This window comes from Bacillus rossius, chromosome 6 (genome assembly GCF_032445375.1).
Source record: "Bacillus rossius redtenbacheri isolate Brsri chromosome 6, Brsri_v3, whole genome shotgun sequence".
Lineage (NCBI taxonomy): Eukaryota > Metazoa > Arthropoda > Insecta > Phasmatodea > Bacillidae > Bacillus > Bacillus rossius.
Window position 1 is genome coordinate 36,638,572 of NC_086334.1, and position 12,895 is coordinate 36,651,466.

Genomic DNA, 12,895 nt, shown 5'->3' on the forward strand with positions numbered 1-12,895 from the left:
TTAAACATTATTTAAGTTTTAATTGCTATCATTCCATTATTATTTTTTAAGAAATTTCTATTATTTATCTTAGTGTATGGTACTCCATTTTGTATTCGTTTAATCATTCTCTCACCAAATATGTATTTACTACCTCCTAACTGATGTCTGTAAAATGCCAGGAATTTGAAATTTACTAAAGCATATTCGTATATCTTCGTATGAATAATAATTTAATAATATTTCTAACAAAACCCAAAATTATGGGCAAGACTCGAGCCTCAACAAGACCTTGGCTTTGTTCACTTGGGCTGTATTATTACTTATGCAACCAAAGGGCAACCAAACAGTAACCAGGCTTTCTTGTTACTGGAAGTTATTTCAACCAAATCGTTCTAATGGTGGTAGTGACTACAGCTTCTACACCGGGCGCTACACCGTTTAGACTCGTGGGAGGTGTGGATCAGTGGGAATTACGAATTTGAATTACTGTAATGGGCCTCAGGCCAGTTTTGGGTGTATCTTAATGTGGACTTATATGATCTGCAGGCAGCAAGCATAAATATTTGTTTGGCATTAAAACTTACAATACACATTTAAACAATTAGGCTGTTTGTTGTTTGTACTCTTATTTCGTAAATTGCACAAATAATTAAATGAAGAAAATTGTAGTCTCAGGAGTAAAACTTAAGTTATTTTCCTCTATTCCCTGGTACCTTGCAGCATTTCATTTTGAATTGTCTTGGTAGGAATGTGAAAAGCGTTTTTGTGTACATTTTGGGGACCATTAGTAAACATATATTATTAAGATGTTTTCATCCTCGCAGGTATTACTGGAGCCACAATCAAGTTAGATAAAAATGGGGACTCAGAAGGAAACTTCTCAGTGTTGGCGATTCAAAAGTATAATTACACTGATCCCGGAAAATTCCAGTGTATGTATCACATGGTCCCTGTAGCCAGCTTTCGCCGTGTTAAAGGAGTTGATAACATTGTGAGTATTTTACAAGAAAATTAATGCTAACATTGTTCAGTTAATTTTTGTAGTTTTTAGATTTAAGTTTAAAAAAATGTGTTACATGATGCAACAAATTTACACTGCATTGTCTAGATTTGTAAAATAAAACAAATTGTCTGTGTGTTTATGCTGAATATATTGATTGAAGGTTTTCTGTATATCTGTAATATTTATCATAAATTTATACTAAACTCTAATAAATTGAAGTAAACTCTTTGTTCAGAACTTGGTAAATAGTAGGAAAGTTATTGAAGTTGAATTGTTTGAGGATGTCGATAGACTTCACTGTATGGCAGCTTCACCTGTATTTTTTTTTTTAGGATTCTGTTCCGATTTCTAATCAAATTAAACTATGAGCCATGAAAGGCACCCTGTTTAGAATTAAAGCATTAAGTGAAATATATTGGTAATTTTAGTTGATTTTATGTTAAATTGAACAGCTTTTGGCAAAAACAACCATAGTCCAAAAAATTTTATTTTGTCTTTTTGGTCCATCCTGTGGTGGTCCCTAGTGAGCATGCACAGAACCAAATGTTAAAGCAAAAATAACCGTAGTCTGTGTGATACAAGGCTCTGAAATATGGTTAGTTCAGCAAAAAAAAAATTTTTTTCACATATTTTCAGCAAGAACAACCATTGTCCACAGTATCTTAAGCAAAAATAACAATTATTCTTAGTATAAGGATCTTTTTTTAATTATATATATTTCTTTAACACTTGAAGTTTTTTACATTTTGATTTATTTTATTCTATCAATAATCAATCAATAAAAAATAATTTTATAATTTTTGTATACTCACAAAAAATTGTTTAGGCAATAACAGCCTTTGTCCAGAACCAAGAAAGTTAGTAAATATTGTTGATTAAAACATCAAAGAGCATTTACAAAGTGTTATTAATGTTATAGTATGAGTGTCACTTTACTTATCAGTGAACAAAAAAGATTAATTTTTTTGCTTCTGAAAAATTTAATTTTCAACTATGGTTGTTTTTACTAAAAGCTCTTCAATTGCTGTCTGCAACTTATTCTTGATACAGTTTCTTAGTGTTTATTGCTAATGCTAAAAATCACTAGATAAGCTTCTGAGCTCCTTTTTCAACACGTGTGGGACGCTGTCATAGGAAGCAGCATGTTATTGGCTGTCAATAACACATGGACTTAACTGTTATATGCAAGTGCATTAAATATGCTCAACCAAGAAAAAAGAGTTATAATGCTTATTCACTGAAATGTTTATTATTTCATTACCTACATCTTGATAATATTTTGTAATATTTTTATCATGTACAGTACAGTCATTTTTATGTCGGATCACTTGGAACAAAAACTTTTTAGGGATAATGAAAATTCTGGAAAACTGAAAAATTCAAGAAAAATCTGGGTGAAACATATTACTAACAGAAAATGTTCATTTTAATAAGCATAGCAAAATACATTTCAAACATACACTATATGTCTACTTGGTTTCACTGTACAGCTTGACTCATAATGTCCCAGCCAGTACAAACTCACTTTACAGTACAGTTATGATTCTTATTTAAAGCAATACCTTTGCCTGTGATTATCACACAAATTATGTGTTAATGTTCTTTGCCTAAATTTATCCAGATTACATGGAAATGTACATTTAAGGGGTCCACGTAGTCGGGAGTGTTTTGGTGTTAGTAAGGTGGGATGGTGGGGTTGATGCTTAAGAGGGTGGACATATAAGAGTCTCTACTGATGCACTTCCTTACCTTTTTTTTATTAAAGTACCCTAAATATATTGCTTAATTCAGTGGCTCTCACTTTACACATAATTTTTATACATAAATTTTTTAATAAATTTTATATCGTCACTTAAGAAACACCGCATAAATGAATATTTTAAAAAAATTAGTTGTTTGTATTTCCATAGAAACGTAGGCATTTAGCATCTTCTCGTGAAGTGAATTTGCCGAAAATCCAACAGTTAGAGCTTTTTGGTCTTTTTTTCTAACACTGGCTCTTATTCAGTTCCAGCATGGTGCATAAAGTTATTAAGCTCGCCTTGAAAATTTGCATTTTTTTTCTTTCATATAGTGGCGGTGTTTCTAAAGCAACGGTAAATATATATATATATATATATATATATATATATATATATATATAAGGAACATTTGAAATGAAAATTAATATTATTTTATTTTTACTGAAGTATTTAATATTTGTTATAATTCATGTGTATTATAATATATTTTATTTACCCGAATCTTGCTGCAGAAACTCTGTTGTGCTGCATTCAGCTTGCACGCTGCCTGTGTTGGAGTTGGTGGGACAGAGAGTTGCATGGTAATGTTTGGGAAGTGCCGACCTTGCTGCCGCAGGACTACCAGCTGATCTCTCCGAACCACATCTGGTGGCCCGGGGGCGGCAAGCCCGACGCGGAGCCGAGCTGCGGCTTCGACAACGAGCACTGCCAGTCCAACTCGCTGCACAACAGCATCGTGGCGGCCGCCGTGCTGAGCGGCGTGCTGCTGATAGCCTCCCTGACCACGCTCAGCGTGTACCGCAAGTGGAAGGTGGAGCAGGAGATAGCGGGGCTGCTGTGGAAGATAGACCCCCAGGATCTCAGGGGCTATCTCAGCAATGACATAGTCACGTCGCCAAGTAAGGTACTGCTCTTCAAACTTAAGAATCTCATTAGCGATGGTGCTCTTTACCACAGAATACAGTTAAAAAAAAAAAAAAAACCATGCAAGCCAGTTTCACATTACATTAGACCTTCACATGCAAGGAACTTTATTACTGTATCACCACTGCAGCGCATGTTTTGTAATTTTATTACACTGATGTTATTTTCAGTGAAAGGTCTTTAACCTGGTATTCTATACAGGGACATAACTAGACTAGTTTCCACCCGGGCCAAGAACTCATCTTGATGCCCCCCCCCCCCCCCTTTTTTTTTTTTTCTCAAAAATCAAACCAAAACCTTCCTGACAACACCATGTATCTCCCATCACATATTAAATTCCACTATTTCAAATATTTCTTTGATTTAACTTAGGTGGTAAATAAATTTATTTGCAGTTTTTTTTTAAATTTTTAATACATCACAAGTTGGATAGTACAAGAAAAATACCAGTTTTAAAATATTTGAGGATATACATGTGTGTATCTTTCAATACAAATAATTCAGTGTGTCTGCCTTCCAACATTTTTTTTTGTGTTCTTACACTACAATATTCAAGTAGATATCTGCAGCAAAAATTACTCTGCCGACTCAATTGTGACGACAGGGACACAAGCCCCATCTGCCACCTCTAGTTAACGTCCTTAATTATATGGTTCAGCCTGTTCTGTAATCCGGCTCAAATTGAGCCACTCGTGATCAGGTTTTGTTTGTGGGTTCCGGCTGCTGACCTTGGCCACTGCACTGCCGGTATGTTCAGTTCATTCAGAGTTAATTGTTACTGTCTGATTTAATTTCATTATAATTTTTCCTGTTTTCTGTATTTCACATTTCACATATTCACATTTGGTATTCCCATTAAAACTACATATGAGGCGTGTCCGGAAAGTAAGTACTGTTTCGTCATTAAAAAAAATATAAACTCGTGAAAAAAAAGTTTTATTGAAAGTTTTAGTTGACTACATATCTATATTACATTTTCATATAGTTGCCATTCAGTTCCAAGCACTTTTCGAAATGCTCTACCAGTTTTTTAACCCCTCTGCATAGAAGTTCGCTGCCTGGGAATGGAGTGGACACCTCAGCCATAGGCATCATGGACTTCGAATACACAATGTGTGTAGCCTAAGTACAGGCGCTTTGTAAACACCTCTGGAAAAAGTTTAAGTAATCTCCATATTCGATCAGAAAAATTATGACTACTGCTTTTTGGGACGAAATGGGCTTCATTTTGGTTGATTTAATGAAACGTGAGTTAACAATTACAGCAAAATGCAAAAATTTACTATTGTCAACTGGTTTAACTTTTTATCCATGAGTTTATTATTTTAGTGACCAAACACTACTTACTTTCCGGACACGCCTCGTATGTAGACATCCAAAAATTTTGAAAATCACTGATTTGGCAAAGCTATGGTCCAGAACTTGCCGGATTAAAGAATTTTCGTTGTATTTAATGTTTATTAAATGCTTGATAGTGCATGAATATGTGTGTGTGTGTAACACTTTATAAAAAGTTAAATTTTAAGTGTGTAACTTAAATTCTTCCACAACTGATCTGTGTCAGTATTTCCTTGATTCCCTCTCGTTAACAGTTTGTGCACGATAAAATACCTTGGGACTGTGTCAAGACTGATATCCTGGAAACTTGACAGTTCATTGTAATTTTCCAGTGCAGTTCTTTGAGGGGCTCATACAAGAGGCATTGATATGGTGCAAGAAATTGGGCAAGTGGGCGAGAGAATAAAATGACCCTCGGCAAAATAAATAAATAAATAAATAAATAAATAAATAAATAAATACTAATTTAAATCTGTAATGAAATTTCCGTGCTTCCCGAAACTTTTGATTTGTAATAAAATGCCTACGGTAAATATGGGTGATACATGGAAATGTTATATAGTGAAAAACTTTTTTCAGTGTTTGTTTTTTAGTTTGTATTGTATTTGTTTCCCTTGTACAGCTTGATTTAAGAATAGTGTTGTACGTTGTGGTGCAGACGAGCTTGCTGAGTGCCATGTCCTGCGAGTCGAGAGCCGGGCCCCAGGTGTTCGCAGCAACGGGGCTGTACAAGGGCGTCACCGTCCGCATCAAGGAGCTCAAGTTCCCCAAGAAGAAGGACATGAGCCGTGACGTGATGAAGGAGATGCGGATACTGAGGGACATTAGACACGACAACATCAACTCCTTCATCGGAGCTTGCCTCGAGCCCATGAGGGTGCTAATCATCACAGATTACTGTGCCAAAGGCAGTCTTTACGTGAGTTTCATAATTTCCTTGGTTAAGATTCTATAATTTAGGTATTCGTGTGCTGGCTTTCATATTTCAATTTTGATTCTTCTTTAGTTTCATAAGAAAGTAAGGGTTGTAAGCCTGTAAAAAAGAGTGTGTCAGTTGTGTACTTTTTACTATTATTATTTTATTTATTTTTTGTTTGTAACAAGGCTATCAACAGTTAAGGCTAGTTAACTTTAGAAATACACAATAGACAAAATATAAAACTGAGAGGACAAAAAAAAACTGTGTGTGTTGTGGGCACTGCAATGTAGGATAGACAGATGACACTACATACGGGCAGACATTGCCACAAAGGAGGAACCATCTGCATGTAGGGACCACCAAAGAGACAGGCACCACCAACAGACAATACCAAGTAGACATAAGATACCACAAACAAGTTAAACCCAACACTTATCACACATAGACACATGGAAACAAAACATACTCAAGTAATGTTTAATATTACAATAATTAAAATGCTATAGAATGATTTACAGAGTCAAACGCTTTAGCTCAATTGAAATGGCAATCATCCACCTCATCCCTGTTTGTTACTTTATTATAAATTGGATTAAGAAAGTTGTGTATTTTTTTTTTTTTTATCTTAGTTTTGAGAATATGTGATAACATAATTCATCAACTCTCTCTAGAAAATTTGTGTGTTTATTTAGTTATTATTTTATATAAATGCTATTAATTCATTTGTTACAAAATTTAATTTATCAGAAACAAGTGCTAAATTATTACGTATTCTGTTCCAGGACATTATAGAAAATGACGACATTAAATTAGACCACATGTTCATCGCATCTTTAGTTCACGATCTCATTAAGGTAATAATATTTTCACTTGGCAGTTAAAATGTATGTGTACATAACTAAAATTAAGGAAATAACATGTTTAAATTTGTTACTGGTATGCAAAATATGCTACTAGAAAGTCATGTTGAACTATGTAAGTTGCAATTGAATTGCAAACATAAATTTAAATCTTATTGATTTTAAATTAAATTTTGAGGAACAAATATAGTGTAAGACAAATGTTTACAAAAAAAATAAATTTAATACCTGAATGATCTTTATATCTACAGACCTCACCTGCTCTGCACTGTTTAGTAAGAGTTTAAAAGTTACATTTTTAAATTTTTTAAAATTATGTATTTGCATTTTTAATAAACTTTTGGGTTTTATTATAGCAACAGCATTAACAAATGATAAACAAATCAATAATCTAGGCTTACATACTTTTTATTTGGATAGCAACATACTTTTGTTCTTGAAAGTATTATTATGTGGAGACAATTTAAAGGTATTAAAAAACTTAAAATGCATACATATGAACATCAATACATGTGTGGTTTACCAATTATCACCTTTAGCTTAAAATTAAAGGGTGTATTCATCAACTTCCTCCTCCCCCCTCCTTCCCCGGGTGGGCCTCGAAAACTCTCATTACATAAATATTTCTCATAGAGAATGAAAATTATTGAAACATTTTGCTACTGCACTGCCATTCTTCAAATCGCTCATTCCGTCGCTGCCTCAGCTTATGGTTTCACTTTCCTGCCTCTAATGATGCCAATTTAGAAGATAAGTATATTGCAATAAAACCGAGATAACACCACAAACAGGGACGTCGGAACAGGGGGGGCAGCAGGGGCGAGAGTAGCATTTCGCCCCCCTCCTTTTCCCAGAGTAAATGTTTGGTCCTAGTAGTATTTTTCTCAACCAGTAATTACAAACGTTGTATTGGTGATCACATTGATTAGAAAATCAAATTTTTGATTGTCAATATACTGTAAAATGATTGCAAATTCCTAGATGGTATTTTATTTAAATTGTAATACACCTACTGTCACAGTAGTATTTAATACATACTACGTCATCAAATTCTTGGAATGGTGTATTTAATATTTTGGTTCGGAAACTCATTAAATAGCACAATTTTGCATCTAAAATTCCAAATTTTTCCGGAGGAGGGCCCCCGGACCCCCCGCTCTAGGTCTGAGGTAAGTGTGATACATCTTTTCACCCCCCCACTCATGAAAACGTTCCGACGTCCCTGACCGCAAAGCATGTCAGTACCTACAACATTTAACACAGAAATGCAAGTTATTACACTATTCAGCACCAAAATGTAACTAAAAACATGAAATCAATCTACATTTTGACAGCATTTAACTCAAATTACAAAAAATTTAAATCTTTTACCATGGTCAAGTCATTGAATGTAATTTATTTAGCATTAAATTTTTTTACCAAAATGTATGAAAAAAATGGATTGGAAAAAAATTGCTATTAAATTGTTTGCTCTTGCATTGCTTTTTTATTATAAGTTTTTATGTTAATGATGGCAAATTTTTCAAACACGCAAATATTTGCATATTTATTTTAATTTTTCTGATTAGTTTTGTTTTAGACAACTTTATTACTAACAATATTATTGTATAAGTGCATCATGTGTCAGTAAAAATGTAAATATTTTTTCTGAAAAAAATATATTAAGAAATATTTTAGATTCATGAATGCGGAATAATGCACTATTTTTTTTATTGAATAAAGACAGTGTATAAAACTAAAAACTATAAAACCGAAATCTTCTGTTTTAAAAACTGACTTAAATAAAACCATAAAATCTTGTCCCTAATGATAAGTTAAACCCCAAATCATTCAAATCCCTGAAGACTATCGGAACTCGGTCTTAAGTCTATTTAACAATCATATTGCAGTACAGAGTAAATTGGGAACACTGTTGCCAGATTGTTACTATTTGGGTTGTTAAAATTAAGTTTTATTTTGTTTACCATCATCAATCATAAGTTTTGATACATTATTTTAACTATACTAGTTCTTGATTGATTTTTAAAAGACAATAAAAAAGTGTCCACCGACAGTATCATTACATTCAGTTATTCTGACAGAAAAAAATAATAAAATGCTTATAACGAATTATTTCACAGGAGAAACAATTTGTTACAGTAAGTCACTATTAATAACAAAGCATTCTATAAAAGGTTGTGCAATGTTGAAAAGAGCAAAACTTCTATAAAGTAAAGGTATAAACAAAATTTGAAAAAAGGTTGAAACCAAAATTTTGTCTTTCAATTAAATCTCTTTAAAAGTAAAAAAAAAAAAATGGAAATAATTAGATTGTGTACCACACCAGAAAAATGTATTTCAACAATTCTCAGTATAAAGTTTACCTTAGAACGTTTTGTGATACATTAAACAAATTTTCATTATATTGCGCTCTTTGGCAACAATCTGGCAACAGAGCACACAGAAACAAGGACAGCGCTAGTAGCAGATTTCGTGCATTGAAAAGATAAAGTAAATACCCATTTAAATGTACACTGCAATCTAAGGATGAGATGCACTGTAGTTGGTATCAACTGTAACCTAAGCAGTTTCCACAGCCAGAATAAACACAAGTGTGTGCGTCTGTCCAGGGCATGATATTCATCCACAACTCTGCCCTATCGTACCACGGGAACCTGAAGTCATCAAACTGCGTGGTGACCAGCCGCTGGGTTCTGCAGGTCACCGACTTTGGGCTGCACGACCTCCGCCACTGCGCAGAGAGCGACAGCGTTGGAGACTTCGAGATATATAGAAGTTAGTGGCCTGCGTGTTGCAATGAACCGCTTGTCACGTTCTTTAAATGATTCATGCAATGGGGAATTTTTATTTAATACAATCTCTTGGACATTCCCCATTGCAGTTTTGCACTGTTTTGTCATGGGGAATAAATTCATAAATGCAAAATAAGAAATCAAAATGAAATGATAAACCCACAGAAAACAAGTGCCTACATCAGCTGATGTGAAGCAGATAGACACAACAATGAACCTAAACAGGTATTATGGACAACCTGACGACGACAGCACAGACAAACACATTCAAACTTAAATATCAGACACCACAAGAATTCCGTGGAAGGAATTTAGTTATAAAAAAATAATAATGCACAGACGAACACAGTGGGCTAACAACGATAAGACAGTTCCAACAATAACAGTAAATGCAGACAGACAACAAAACCTGAACAATGCAGTATGTATGTGTCTGATTACAGGAACAGATGCCAATTCCCGAAATGTTGCAACTGTTTTGTCATAGGAAACCTACTACGTATGTTCATTGGTGTTGTCATTTTTGTGTTGTCCATAATATCTGTTTATCTTCATCGTTGTCACACGTGTGCACGCACATGTGTTTTTTTTTTTCTACGATATCACTTGTCTTGCCCCGTCGGTGCCTAGTGGCACTTCCCTTGTGGCCCTGATCCCCATGACAAAGCTCTCTCTCTCAACTCCCGGGGTAGGGTGCTCTTCGCACCTCAAGGACTTCCGTCTCGGTAATACTGATCTGCAAGCAACTGCAGCTTAAGTAGTTATTTATGAACCTTTTCTTTTATCTTCGAGGTCTACTCTGGGTAGTAGACTGTTTAACTTAATAATTTTTTAAGTCCACAACAGGACATTTGACATTTAACGATTCCTAGTGTTTTAGACCAGCTCACGTGGTGTTCTGATCCGCACCTAAATCTATTTGTGCCATTGGCTATTTAATCGCTTCACTTAACAAGTATTAATCAGTGACGTGTAGAAAGTGTGCAAATAAAAACAGTTCTACCAAATGTTCCTAGTATTTCTTCAAATGATGACGTGTGCACTGGTTATAGGGATGTGGCCTGTTTGATGACTGTAAGGTCCTTTTGGTGACTTTTAACTACCAGCCTTCACTTACAGCATTCCTGACGTTCAGAGCAAGGTTGTGTATTAAAGTGGAGAATAAAGTTTTGCACCCACACGGGTGACATCACTACTCTAGACCACAGTCACAGCTGTGTCCACGTGCCTCTTTGCGTGGTGGCACTCGTGCATTCTGGCATTCGACTTGCCTAATTACATATCCAAACACCTCTCCACCCAACCCATCCCATGTCTATTGTTACACTAATAAGTTTGATTAACTTTTAAGAAAGGTTATCATCTCTGGAGTATGATAGGAGTTTTTTACTATTGTGCCACAGATGTTACATGAGTAACATCAAAATTAAAAAATATTAACAAAGGTGCATACTTTTAACCCACTTGTTATAATTGGTTGTATAGCAAAATTTAGGGCATGAAATTTAATCAATGTACTTAAAATTATCTATGAAACTAGTCTCTTGAATTTTGTTCATATGTAGTATATTTTGGCACTACAGAGCTAACATATTTTACACTATTTCCTCCCCCCCCCCCCCACCCCCTCACTCAGTTACTGGTAATATTTCCCGCACATAAAATTTCCACACTGATATGTTAGTTAAAGAAGCTACTATTTCCTGTCAAGTCAGCTGATGATGCGTAAGTACAGTAGGTCATAATCTAATGATCCATTATTTAAATTAAAAAAAAATTGTTCTTTAATAATCTAAGTTGTTTTTAAAGAAAATTCCTCTGAGTAGAAACTAGATTCTGATTCAGTTTAAATAAAAAATTTCTCTATTTGTATAGGTACTTCATGCACTGTGTAGACAGTGTTTGTGTTTGAAAAAGTGTTTGTTAGAAAAAAATTTTTTTTTACAGATTTGTTATGGAAAGCTCCTGAGCTGCTTAGGGATTCTGCCACACCCATCTATGGCTCTCAAAAAGCAGATGTGTATGCATTCGCCATCATCTTGTATGAAATCATTGGTCGTCGTGGACCATTTGGTACATATCAGGATGAAGACAGTTATCGTTTCTCTCCCAAAGGTAGTTATTAATTTTGTTTTTTTCACTATATGTTCAGTTAAAAATAAAATCTTGAAAAAATTACATAGTATAGTGTACTGACTTTACTAAATAGATAGTAATAGGGGAGGGGCAGGCAAAAATTTTGCAAGCATATCTCCAGCACATGGAAAATGATCTGTCGCTGCTTTGCACATGTGTCTTCCACGGTTACCAGAGGAGGAACAATATCATTTTAGACAACAGCTCAGTGAAATTCGTAGTTGGAGATCAATATTAATAGAAATTTATTATAACTCAATAATAATTTATGCAATTTATATCTGTTGTATATGATGATATTTTACTGCTGGTTTTATGTTCTGTACAGTTAGTTAGCCTCTTGATCACCAACTAAAAAACTGTATTTTTTCAACATGGCAAGTGCTATAACAGTATTCAATTAATACTACACCAGTTTAAAGTTATTTTCATTTGGTATTTGTATAGTATAAACAGTAAACACTCATCTTATCAGGGTATCTGTCTAAAGTTCACGAAAGTAACGAAAAACTAACGAACTGAAGGAATGGTCATGAAAGTTGAAAAAAATCCTGAAATACTGTAACAGTGCTGTAAATCACAAAACTTTAATCTCCCTTAGCTTTTTGCTAACTTGCCTTGAATTTTTTCATACCTCACTTCAATTTATAGCCACACATGAAATGTAAATATAGTAAAACCACCTAAATAATAGCCCACTTAAGAAAATTTCCTGCTTAATAAGTTTAAAAATCTTTGCACTTGAGCTAACAAATATGAAAAATTTACTCTTTTAGTTAGTTTTCTCTGGAAATAGTTTAAATATCCAAGTACCTTGAGAAACTTCTGAACAGGATTTTACTGTATTTGGAGACTGACTGTTCGGTTAAATCATGTGGAAATTATCGCTGAAAAGTTTTAACTTTCTAACATAAACAAGTAGTGATGTTCCTGCGAATAGATGATCTATTTGTTATTATGTTTATTTTTGCCATTATATACAAAAAAAGTGTAAAAAAGTATTATTAAAAAGTGCTAAAAAAAGATGAAATTGGTTCACACTGTATTAGTAGATTTACCTGCTTCGGAAGATTTGGTTCCTCGTATTTTGAAAGGTTTGAGTGAAAAATGTTCACTCATATTTGTTTTGAATGAGTTGCTTGTGTTTTTAATGCTGTTTATTGTTTATATCTGCCATGTAATGAATCATTTTACTAGTA

At 34.0% G+C, this 12,895-nt stretch overlaps 1 protein-coding gene across 5 annotated transcripts in view; it reads left to right on the top strand.

Moving 5' to 3' along the window:
• Window positions 1-12,895, top strand: part of LOC134533032 (receptor-type guanylate cyclase Gyc76C-like) — a 319,162-nt gene that overhangs the window by 294,586 nt on the left and 11,681 nt on the right. For all 5 annotated transcript variants that reach the window (XM_063370183.1, XM_063370184.1, XM_063370182.1 and 2 more), the window contains 6 exons: window positions 807-973; window positions 3,344-3,631; window positions 5,648-5,908; window positions 6,691-6,762; window positions 9,378-9,543; window positions 11,508-11,675. In XM_063370183.1, the coding sequence (XP_063226253.1) occupies window positions 807-973; window positions 3,344-3,631; window positions 5,648-5,908; window positions 6,691-6,762; window positions 9,378-9,543; window positions 11,508-11,675 (1,122 nt within the window). The remainder of the gene's footprint in view (window positions 1-806; window positions 974-3,343; window positions 3,632-5,647; window positions 5,909-6,690; window positions 6,763-9,377; window positions 9,544-11,507; window positions 11,676-12,895) is intronic.